Source organism: Myiozetetes cayanensis, unplaced genomic scaffold, assembly GCF_022539395.1.
Source record: "Myiozetetes cayanensis isolate MyiCay16 unplaced genomic scaffold, myiCay2020 scf5-8, whole genome shotgun sequence".
NCBI classification, from domain to species: Eukaryota; Metazoa; Chordata; class Aves; order Passeriformes; family Tyrannidae; genus Myiozetetes; species Myiozetetes cayanensis.
The window spans coordinates 90051177-90063499 of NW_026087742.1; the positions used below are offsets into that span (position 1 = coordinate 90051177).

At 46.1% G+C, this 12323-nt stretch overlaps 1 protein-coding gene across 1 annotated transcript in view; it reads left to right on the plus strand.

Moving 5' to 3' along the window:
* Nucleotides 1–4316: 4316 nt before the first annotated feature.
* Nucleotides 4317–12323, plus strand: part of SH3RF3 (SH3 domain containing ring finger 3) — a 249861-nt gene continuing 241854 nt past the window's right edge. The window contains 2 exon segments of the mRNA XM_050331229.1: nucleotides 4317–4600; nucleotides 4602–4710. Coding sequence (XP_050187186.1) covers nucleotides 4317–4600; nucleotides 4602–4710 — 393 coding nt within the window.

Here is a 12323-nt window from a genome sequence, read left to right on the forward strand (position 1 = left end):
TGGAGCTGAATGTATGTGTAGATAAACAGATGGATGAATAGGGAGATAGATCTTGATCAAAAATTTCATCTCTAGTCAAAGGAGCAGAGAGAAGATCCCATCATCAAACTTGTCCATTTTGAAAAAGTATTACCATGGTCTGAAGTCTGATATTTTTTTGCTAGATATACCAGATTGTTTAGGTCAAAAAAAAGGAAGACAGACCTGACAAGTTCCCCTCCTTTCCTCTGTTTAGTGTTAATATAACTCACTTCAGAAGTCTAAGAATGCTTTAACTTTTTGAATCTAAATGTAAAGTAAGTAATGTAAGCATAACTGAATGATCATTTAAACATGCAGAGAAAATGCAATAGGAAAAAGCGAACTGCTATGCATTGCACCACAAGTTTAAATATGTTGAATTGTTATAAAATAATAATGCCTGCCATTCTTATAATGCTTTCCAGGTTTGGAAAGAACCATATAAATAAGAGTTGGTCATTGTTATTTAGTAGGCAAATGTTTCCTAGCTGTGCAAACTGAATAGTTATTGTGCTGTAGACCCTTAAAAGCAGAGCAAGCATAGAAGGAAGAATTGAGAATAATTTCTGTATCATCAAATCCCATTTGGTAGAAGACTGCTAAAGAGTTAGGCATTTTCAAAAGCAGCATGCAAGTACATGAAGGCAAAGCTGAGGGTGTAATGTTCACATACTATCCCCAGAAAATGCCTTTGAAACCAACATAGATAAAGCTACAGACAGCAAAATATGTCAGTCTCTCCTGATCTCAACTGCATAGCAAGCAGGATCATGCAGGGAAAAGAACCAGGAAAACAGAAGACACTTTTTTATTTTTAATTGAGACACTAAGCAATAGGTAGTGCATTACTGTTGTAATTTAAGGACAACTAGAAATGAAGTCTTGGAATGCTTCAATATCACTCTACTCTCCTGCAACAATATTTCACTTTTTTGAGTGTCTTCTTATTTCCAGGTACTCTCCACTGTTGTCATCCACCATGCAAGTGAAACCACTTCCACAGCCTGAAACAGAAGTTGCCTCTCAGCTGCCTCCTCAAACACATTCTCCAAGGAATGTGTGGCAAAATGTGAAGCCACATCCCTGTGTGTAAAGCAGCACCTCTACTTGAAAACCATGTTAATCACATTACTTAATTAGTTCACAAATAATCACTTCACACTTATAATCTGTAGCTAGATGTTTTGGCAGCTGAGACAGAGAAATTAATAAAACTCACATTTGTTTAAAGTAAACCAAAACCTGTTACATCATCTTCATCTTTTTCCATTCCTTTTCATGTGTTTTATCTCAGGCTTCTGACCATTTAATCTTTTTTCTATTTCCAAGCTTAATACTCTAAGTATTTAATTTCCTAATATTTAATGTGATATTTCCCATGATCTCTTTGGCAAGAAGAAAATTGTGTGATGATTTTTTTTCTTTTATTTCCTTCAGGCCTGGCCTAACTCTCATTTAGGCCCCCATACAATGAAGCACACAAACACACACTGAACTTTTAAGTGTGAAAATGTTTCTCCTGACATCAAAGGCTCTTCAAATACTCAGGAGGTGTTTTTTTTCTAGTTGAAGCCCAAATCACAAGTCTTTCCCTCCTTTTCATAGAAGTGTGCTTTTATTGTCTCTAGTTTGTTTTCTAGTCCCTTGTGTAATTTCTGTATAAACCTTTCCCTCTCTTAATCTTTGCCTTCCTTCCTTTTTCATCACCTCTTTTACTTCTCATGTCTTCTTTTCTCTCTCATTCTCTGCTTCCCCATTTCCTCCATCCTCCTCAGTGTCTCTCAGCAGCTCCCTCCCTCACCTGCAGATCTCTGGGGTGGTTTGAGAGCTCCCTCATCCTCTTTGCCCTTGCAAGGATCTGCTGTAGCTTTGCTTTTGCTTCTCTGTGGTGGCAACCAGCTCCTGCTTAAGAGGGTGTTTAACAGAGTGTTTTCCAGGTAGATTACAGTACACTAATTTTGTGTCAGTGATTTCTTCTGTTGAATAATAAATGCTTTGCACATCTGGACCTTTTTTAAGCTGTCTCAGTATCAAGGCACCTTCACATCATTTTTGGATGCTGGCTTTTCAGAGTGTTACTCCTGTTTTGGAGACTAGGCAACTCTGGGAAACCTGGTGACAAGGTGGTTTGCCTGTAAACCCTGGAGCAACAAGAAGGAAGGAGGGATGAAAAGTGCAGACCCTCTAGTCAGTGGAGGCATACTGGTGTGTAACAGAGTGCTTTTGGCTTTTATGTTTTGACAGTGATATTTAAGTTTTCACCTCTGAAGGAAGGAACTCTGAGGTGCTGAAACAATTACACATTGCATTGCAGATTTTCTAGTACTTCCCTATCCTTACTGAAGCAATACCTTTTAGGGTTAAAGGTTCTCCACTATTCCCTTTTCTTAAATTAACAGTTTTACTCCAGAGAAAGTCCAGGTCCTTGATACTGTATTCCACATTTCTCCAGGCATCAGTATTATTTATAGTTTAAAACTATTGAGTTTGGTATTTCTGCAAGGGCATGGGTCAGATTACTGGACATTACTCAGTAACAAATAATGATCTGACCTCTGCATCAGGAGATTTTCTTTGACTTTACACTTATTCCTTCTCTTCTACAGTAACACAGGAGCAGCGAGAGATTCATGGATTTTCACACACTGAAATTTAGTAAATTTTTCCATACAGTGTCTAGATTAGCTTTATCACAACAGGTTCATCTTGCTGTATGCATTGGAAGAATCATAAATCTGACAGAAAGATTTTGTGCAGCCGTCCTGACATGGCTCTCACAAAAAGCCAATTTTAAAAGTGTCACTTAAGAGAGTAATAGGAGGGCTTCTGCAAGCACTTGGATTGCAAACCCCAGTTCCAGAAGTGCTCTATTACAGCACAGGCACAGGTATATTAGAAAGCTTTGGTTAGGGGTTGGACCACAAATGAAAAATCTCTTCAGTATTTCAATTGTAGTTTCTAGCTTAAGCAGGGACCTAAATCATATTAATGGTCAGATGTTAGCCAAAACAGGAGTTTGCAAATGAAATCTTTATATGAAGAATAGGGCTTCTCCTGCAGTTTCTCTAAGGAGAAGATCTGTGCATAGTCCACATGTGCAAGTGGTTGCATCTCATAGTTTTAAATCTCCCGTGGCTGGTGTACACCATGGATGTGTAACTCCAAAATTCCAGGGTCTCGCTCCTTCCAGCAGGGCCTGAACACCAGCTCACACGGGAGCCGGGCACATCCTGCTGCACCTTTCGGGACGCAGGTACAAGCTGCAGACTGGACGGCACCGGGACGAGCTCGGGCACAGGACACCCGGCCGGCAAAGGAGGCTCGACGCTCGCTCCTATTTTCACCTTTCCAGCTCCCGCAGGGGTTGAGTACGATACAATAACGATTATACGGTACAATATACGATCATTTGGGGACGACCCGAAGCACTCGGGTGGGACGGGGGGGGTGATGTGCCGTGTCCCCGCGCCCGCCAGGGGGCACCGCGCCGCCAGAGATGGCGGTGCCGCGGGCTCCGTGTGCGCCGCCGGCCCGCGGGACGAGCGCCGCTGCCGCGGGATGCTGAGCCCGCCGGCCCGCCCGCCCGGGCACCGTCGCCGCTCCCCGCGCCGCGCCCGGACAGGCCCCCAGGGCTCCCCTCCGCCCCCACCGGCGTGTCCTCGGCTTCCCCGAAGGGTCTCCTCCGCCTGCCCCCGCCTGTCCGGGAGCCTCCGCCGGGAGGAGGAGGAGGAGGAGGGAGTAGCGGCGGCGGCGGAAAGCGGGCTGCGAGCCCTGCTGGGTCGGGTTACAGGGAGCCACGGAGCGGCGGCGAGGCGGCGGGGACCGCCTGCGGGGCGGCCGCCGTGCCGCCGGCGCCCCCCCGGGGCTCCCCGTCGCTCCCCGCCCCGCGCGGAGGCGCGGCGGGCGCCTCGCCGGGCCCCGCCGCAGCTGCCGAGCCGCGCCGGGCAGCGGGAGAGGGCGCGGGCAGGCAGGTGCCCTCCTCCCGAACCGCTCCACTCCCTGCCGCTGGCATCCCCGCCGCGCCGCACGGCGCTGGGCAGCGTCGCCCAGGCAGCTCCCGGGTCGCCGCCGCCGCCGCCCGCCGCCGGGGGCAGCCCTGCCGCCCCGATGGCCCCCGCCGCCCGCCGCCGCCCTCCTCGCCGCCGCCGGCCGCGGCGGCCCTAGAGGCGTCGGGGCCCTGCGCTGCCCCGCGGAGGGAGGCGGAGGCGGCGGCGGCGGGGCGGGGAGCGGAGGCGGAGGCGAGGGGGCGGCGGAGCGGCGGCGGAGCGGCGGCGGAGCGGGAGCCGGCGGCGGCGATGGACGAGTCGTCGCTGCTGGACCTGCTGGAGTGCTCCGTGTGCCTAGAGCGTCTGGACACCACGGCCAAGGTGCTGCCGTGCCAGCACACCTTCTGCCGCCGCTGTCTGGAGAGCATCGTCAGCTCCCGCCACGAGCTGCGCTGCCCCGAGTGCCGCATCCTGGTGGGCTGCGGCGTGGACGAGCTGCCCGCCAACATCCTCCTCGTCCGCCTCCTGGACGGCATCCGGCAGCGGCCCCGCGCCGCCGGGGGCGCCAGCGGCAGCCCCAGCACCGCGGCCCCACGTACCCCAGCCCGCCGCCGCCCCCAGCGCCGTCGCCGCCGCCGCCGCCTCGGCCGCCGCCAGCCTGCGGGAGCTGGCGGCCGCCAGCCGCAGCGCCCTGCTGGGAAAGGTGGGTGCCGGGCCGGGACCGGGCGGGCCGGGGGAGCGCGGCCGGGCGTGCGCGGGTTCCCGGTGTGCCGGCGGGACGTCCCGCAGGCGGCGGGGGCTGTGTGCCCGCGGGGCTCCGGACGGGCGCCGCCCCTCGGACTTGCGGCCGGCGATTGCGGTCCCCCCACGATCTAACCATGGGAGGTTCTGCTGGGGATGTCCTCAAAGTACTCCGGACGGCCGCGGGCGGCGGGAGTGGCCGCGACCGCGGGCTCATTTCGGCTGTGGGGCAGCTGCCGACGGGCACCGACGGGCTCCGGGGCCGTCCCCGGTGTAGCAGAGCCGGACTTGCTCCCAGTGTTATGAACCACAGTGCCTCGAAACCGTTTTTATCCGGCGTGTCGGGCTGCGCCAGGTGTCTGTCAGGTGCGGGCAGGAGCTGGCTCCCACCCTCGCGCTGCCTGCGGGGAAGGCAGTAAGAACGCTCGGCCGGTCCCGTCCCGGCGCGTTCCTCGCAGCCCCGAGTCTCCCCCTCCGCTCCTGGGGCTCTGCCGGTGCGGTCAGAGCCACACGGAGCCCTCTTGACAGCCGGAACGTAGTGGGATTTGAAGATGCAACTTCCCCTCCCAAGGGAACGTAATTTCATTTTTATATATAAGGTGCGTGGTTTATCGAAGGCTAGTACTGCAGCATATCCATTTATTTTGTTTAACTCTGCAGTCGAGTACCCGATCTTGTGCCCTTTAAAATCCATGGCAGGCGGTCCATTGGCTCAAAGGCGACAAGATCAGTTCCTCCCAGTGTTCTATATATTACTCTTTAATTTGATCTGATAAAATTTACTACTGGACCTCTTCAGGCGAATTTGCAATGGACATACTTATGACTGTGAACTTCATCTTCTAATGTCGTATATATACTGGATATGTTTAGTTGTCTTTGATCTTTCATGAAATCCGCTTGAGCTGTAGTTTAGTTTACAGGCTTTTGATTTGGAAAGGTCAATGCAGAGATTCCTTGTTAGGTTGTACTGCTATAATAAATGTTTCAATTAATTTTTTTTTTTTCTAAAAGAAATTAATAGACCTGTACCAGTGTTTTGAAGTTTTGCCTACAGGAAATGATGGCAAATGCCATACATTGTTCCATAAAATTCAGTTTTGGAGTCTGAAGTGAAATATGCTTGGCAATATTTCAGGGTAGATCCTTTATTATTGAGTTGTAGTCTTCAATGAGGTTCAGGTATTTAATAATGATTTGTCCAATTTAAAGAAGAAAGGCAATGGGATATAGCCCTCTGCTTTTTTACTTGTTTTTTAACTAATTGCTGCAGCTTCATCACAGCAGACAACTCCTGTCTTCTTTGCTTTCCGATCTACAAAAAGGAAAGTTTGCACTCAATAGGTAGTTTAAAATACAATGTCCCACAGTCTGGTTTGATGTCCAGGTAGTCTTCTCTTGTGGGAGGCAGGGTCTGTTTATTACACCTGCAGTGTTCATGTTGCAGGGGCAGGGTCTTGCACTCTGACCAGGCTTTTGTGATCACCCAACAAGAAGACAATCTCTGGTTATCAAATCTTTAAGTCCTAGTCAAGCTTGGATATTACAGGAAGGTGCCCATGAAAGGAAATGCGTGATGTGGAAAGTTACTTGCAAATTTTTAGGGAAGTTGAATTTTCATTGTTTTACCATAAATTGGCAGGCTTTTAAGTCACTTCCCTAGCCATTATTGCAGATACCATGTAGTAAGTAAGAGCACATTGCATTCTATCATTTTCTGGCTTTGATTGAATAGCACTTCGGTGAACATCATCAGTTCTGTTTCTAGGAGAGTTGTTACCTATCTGAATTTGACAGAAAGCAAAGTTCCGTGACCTGAGAATCACATTTTGGCTTTTATGGTTAACAACTACCATTCCTTTCCCTTTGCTGGGGTTAATGGGTGATTCTGGGGCAGTGGGTCTGCTGGGACAGAGTGGGTCTGTGAAACTGTTTGCTTGGCCTTTTGACTGATGGCACAATTTTATCCTGGAAATCAATGCAATGTGCTTGATCCTTACAAGGTTCATTACAGTGAAAGAAAGTCTGAACTAATCTGCTTTTAAAAAAAGCAGCAGGGGAGAATAATCCTCCTCGGAGCTGCTGATACAGCTGATTGCTGAGCAGTCCTGGAGACAAGAGTGCAGAACCTCTCTCTGAGCTAAACAATAGATGGTACAATCCAGGCTAGAATCAGGCTTTTTGAGGTTGATATGAAAGAGCAGAATTGCATCCTTTTCTCTCTTGCGCTGGTCTTTGACAGGTCAGCTGCCTTGAAGAGAGTGAAAGTGATTCTTTGTTTTATACATAGATATATATATAAAAATTTCAGAAATTGCTGTAGATGTGCTGCCTGGGGCTTACATGCAAATTACACTATTTTACTAATTAATACCTTTCATTTTAGATAATGCAGTATGTAAAATGGGACATACCATTATAAGCTTTCTGGTTAGGAAGGAAACTGCTAATTGTGAAGTGTAATGGCAGAGAGCCAAGGTCACTTCTGTCAGACTTCAGTCTTGCCCACATCCTTGGACTGATATGTTAGAATCACACCAGGGATCTGTTTCTGCAAGAGTTTTAATTAACCGTAGAAGACAGAGCAGGGTCAGCCTCTGTGTTGCTATCATGCCTGTGTTTTGCTTCGGCACCTTATAGTTTGTGGGTAGTCTTCTTTGCATAGATGGCGTTTTCTAAAATCAACAAATGTTGTTTATGACTTTGGAAAAACTCTAGGGGGTTTGTATTTCTTAATTGGGTCTTTGGTTTTTCTTTTCCCATAGTTTATCACAGACTTAGTTTATTCAGACTGCTAAAAGTCAGTATGAGAGGGGCTGAGCTGGAGGTGAACTGACACTGGTGATGCTCCTAAAGTTGTCCAAGACTATTCTTCAGAAAACTACTGAAATCCTGTAGGTGTTTTAAGATTTGTGGTATACATCTTCAGTAGAAGGGATCTGGAAGTGGTGCCTACCTACTAGTATATGCTTGAACAGTGTTTGGGATTTTATTGATATATATATAATGGTATGTGACCTTTGGTAAGCCAGTTAGTGACTCAATGCCTCTGTTTCAGCCTGAAAAAAACCATAATCATTTTTTGAATGGTATAACGTATTTTGAGATGTTCACATTAAAGCTGCTGTGTAAATGCAGAGTATGGTATTAGACATTATAAAAGGGTCCGAGTGCTGAAAGAGCACACTGGAAGAATGAAAGAAAGGAAATCCAACAACTGTGTGCTCCCCCCAGGGAATAGAGCAGGAGGCTAAGAGTGGTTTATAATGGTAGGCGCATTACACACAAGGTTATAATTTATTGGCTCCTCTGTTTCCATTACCACTGTTGAATTGCTTGGGGAATTCAGGTTTTGTCAAAGTAAATGGCTCCCTTAGATTGTTGGGGCATTATGGTAAATCTGCCTTTTTTACTGAGTGTGGTGTTTGGGTTTTTATTCAACAATTATTGCAGTTTATAACTTTAATTTTTTTTTTAGCAATTCGCAAGATTTAATAGCCAGCTAAATGCATGCAAGTCTCCAGTAATTTCCTCCTGAACCAGGCATCTCCCACTCCAGATGCGGTGCTTATTACTTGCTTGCTCGTAATACAAACTGAGAACTACATTTGCATGAAAAAGAAACAACCTAGAAAAACAAAACATGTCTCTCCTTTTTCCCAGAGGAGAAAACATGGCCGAATTGATGGATAGACATGTGGTGCATTACCAGATGGGGTTATAGGTAACAGTGGAGAGTAAGATGTGCACATAAGGAAAATGATGTGTCAGCGTGCTTGAGTGAAGTGACGGATGGGCTGCACTCCCCTGTGTTGCACTGGATGCTTCTCCCATGTATCAGCTTTGCAAAGCTATTTCACTATTTTGGGTGGAAAGCTACCATTTGCTAGCCTTTGGTTTCACGTAAGTTTTTCAAGCAGAGGGAGCAATGCTATATAGCAATTTGCTATATAGGCTTTTCAGCTGCTCTGTTTGTAGAAATTCTCCAAAAGAGACATTTCTTACTTTTTTTGTAAGAGTCTTGCCTGATCCTAGACTGGTTATAGTGGATTGAACATGAGTAGACCTCTCAGTATTTCTCCACCACTGTGTTTCTTTCCTTCTTGGATACATTCTCTATCAGGTGAAGATCCCACCCCAAGTTACACAAGAGGAAGCAGATGGAGTCTGGCATTTATATGCATTTATGTATATTACAGCAGCAGTGGATTGTGTAGGGGATGCACTTTGGCAGAGGAGACTCCTCGACTTGGCTTTTTAATGCTTGGATTTGCACAGACAGGAGTGCCATTCAGCAGCATGCCATGTATATAGACCCGTGGATTTACCTTACTTTTGTTCATTCTTGCTAATTTGCTTCTGATGCCGTAGTTTGGCTGGTCAGTGCCTGAACTTAGTCATAAAGCCATCCAAAAAGGAGTTATGTTCCATGTGTCAAAGGCTCTGATCTTGAGAATTTTTTTTTTTTTTTTTGTCTGGCAGATAGCTAAAAATGTGTTTTGACACAGGAGATTAACTACCATACTAAAGGGTATTCTGAAAAAAAGATAGCCAAGAGTATTTAAAACGCTAGTAATTGAAGCTGTCCTCACAGAAGTCAGTGAGCGTAGGAGAGGGGATTGCTGAAGGGCTGCATCAGAAAAATTCATTGTTCTGAGCTCTTACATTTTTCAGAAAATGTGTTATTTACAGGTGTTATCTTCATGTCCACTATATTTTTCAGAAATGGAGTATTTTTACTTGTCGTTGGGTGATAATGTTAACTTCTTATTTGCAAACTAGAAAATTGCATGATGGATCTGATGTGACCAAAACGTGCCAGTATTGACAGTGTACTTCTGGATTGGGATGGACAGCAGTGGCTCAGTCATGCCTAAAAAAGTCGAGGGGCAGTAGAGAGGGCTTTGTGCCACTAGCCCTAGACCCTCCCTGTTAGTTTGTGTCATTGTGACATGCCTCTGTGGGACTCCTCTTGATGTCAAATGTGAATGCTAAGTTTAATCCCTGTACGTCATCTTTCTGAATGATTCATGATGAACGCTGGTAACACTTAGTATATGACAGTGTTTGGTGTTTGGTAGCTGGTTACTCAAAGGCAGATAGATAGGCTTTCTCAACTCAGCCCTAAAAATCTTGTACATGTTTTAACCCTGGCAACTTTTGACCACCTCCCCTAAATCTCTGCTGTTTACTCTTTGGGAGGATGGTGCTGCTGTGGTTTTATGGCACACACAGAACATGCTGACAAGCTGCATGAACTTTCTGAGCTTTACATTTCCCAGCTGAAAACTTGTCCCAGTAGTGCTCACCCACCATCATGTGCTTCTCAATCTTCAGAAGGATGCTGCCCTACAAGCACAGATTTGTTACTAAAGAGGCTGGGATTTCGGGAGATTAAAAAGCGCTGCTTGTATACACTGAAGCTATGACGGTTGTTTTCTGCCATTGAATGGGGTTTGGCAGAGATGCTGCAGTTTGTTTGCAGGATGTGTCAGTGCAGGGATGCAGTGATGTGCACTGTGTATAGACTGTAACAGTACACTGTATTCCTTGTTTCTAATCTTATCAGTTCATGTTCAGGCAGACTCCTGGTGCTGGCTGGGTGCCCAACAGGTCAGACTGGCTTCAGGCGCTGGCTGTTAATGCTGGGTGCGTGTACTTGCAGGTCAAGGGGAGGCTACGCGTGCTCTTTGTAGACAAAGCTGTGTCCATGCGATCAATAAGCTGCCACATAAAATGCTACAGCAATATTTTATTTATGCCATGAAGGATTTTTTTTCTCTAGGAAGGTATTTTCTTACAGTATAGAGTTATTTTTGTCTGCTGTCTCATAATTTTAGTTTGATAATCCCATTACAGTTTCAACTTGAAAAGTTTGTCTGGGTACTTCTTGAGTTTTGCACTGTTGTATTTATACTGTCCTTTCTAATTTCACTGTTCTTTTCAATATTTCCTAGTGTTTCTGTTAAGAAGCACTGCTTAAATTTCAGATAAAAACCATAGTTCCTTCTTGCACTACAGTAACCCATCTGTATATATCTTTGACTGTGGGATGCCACTTTCTTCTGAAGCCATAGATCACTCTTAAAAGCCTTTCCTTGAGCTTCAGAAGGCATTATAACTAATATTTCACTCTGAATGATGTCTTTAAGCATTACAGCATTGTAATTGCTGACCTCTACAGCACTGGATTCATTCACTGTTCAGGGACTTTGTGACTTCTACAGACCAAAACAGCTCAGGGTGCACGTGGTTTCAGCTTCACTCATCACATACCAAACCGATTTTTTGCAAGCATTGTCAGTATGGTCTTGTTAAAAATCTGATATTTTACAACAGGTTTTCCCAATCTGGGGTGAGCTGTCATGGGAAGAACCCAAGATTAGTTCTAAAAAGACATGAGAGCCTGAATAAAGATAAACTACGGGATTTGAGAAAGCTGCATGACCCTGGCTTTGCCCAGCTCCCACAGCAGCTGCGCTTCTGCATCTGGGGAGGGAGCGATGGGGAAATACAGTGCCAGCTGAAAACTACCTGTTTATCCCTAGTCTTGCACCAAACCAAACTGCTTCTGGTGACAGAAGTGTCTTGCAGGGAGCATATTGGTACTTTGGCTGGAAAGTTACTGGTCTGGTCATTATGCAAAAGAAAAAAAAAAAAAGGGAAGAGTTAAAAAAATGAGAAACATTTCCTTGTAGTGCATCATGTAGATGGACCTGGGAATAAGTTCACCCCATTTACCAGCACCGTATCCTCTTTCCTCTGCCAGTTTGGATTTCTCTGACAGCTTGAGCCATGCCTTTTCCTGACTTTACAGGGTGCTGGGAGGTTTGCTGATGTGCTAGTTTTACTCACTTGGCTCTGGTACCATCTTCCTCAGCAGTAATGTTAAACTTGTTACCTCCTCTTTGTGGGAAGTTGTGCTTATGTTGCTAGAACATTGCTGAAAAGCCTTTAAAATTGTTTGAATAGCTTTAAAAAAACCCCAGAGCATGTGCCTAATAATTTAATCTAATTGTCTTTGTATGTAATTTGAACATTTTTGTTTGGTTAGAAAGAACAAACATTAATTTAATGATATATGTACATGAAGTACCTCTTAGTTTAGGGGAAGAACAAAAGGAGGGAATATTACTTTTGGTATTAAAAAGACATTTTGTTTTCAAAGGCAGAGAGAAAAATGTAAAACATCTGGAATCAAGAGCACTTTCTGCCCAGTCTTTTAAGCATAACTTCTAGTGGTTCCATAGAATTTGCTGCGCACTGGGGTCACCTGTGAACTCTGGCAGTGGGCAGGTGAATATCTGCCCAAAGGAACTGATGGAGCTGTACCTCTCCGCTGCCTGTCTTCTGTGGGTCACCAGAAGGGCTTGGCACTTGGCACTGTACTCAGTCTTCCACGTCTGCAGGGCCAGCTGTTGAGGGGTTAAATAGTGAAAACCACAAATGGGTTTGTCTTATAACTGTTTTCTGGCAGTTTGAAATCATGGCTTAGCCCCTGCTGAAGTTTGGCTTCTTGTCCCATCAGAGCGGTTGGGATTTTTGGTGCGACTGGTCGGTTTGCATGTGGCTGAC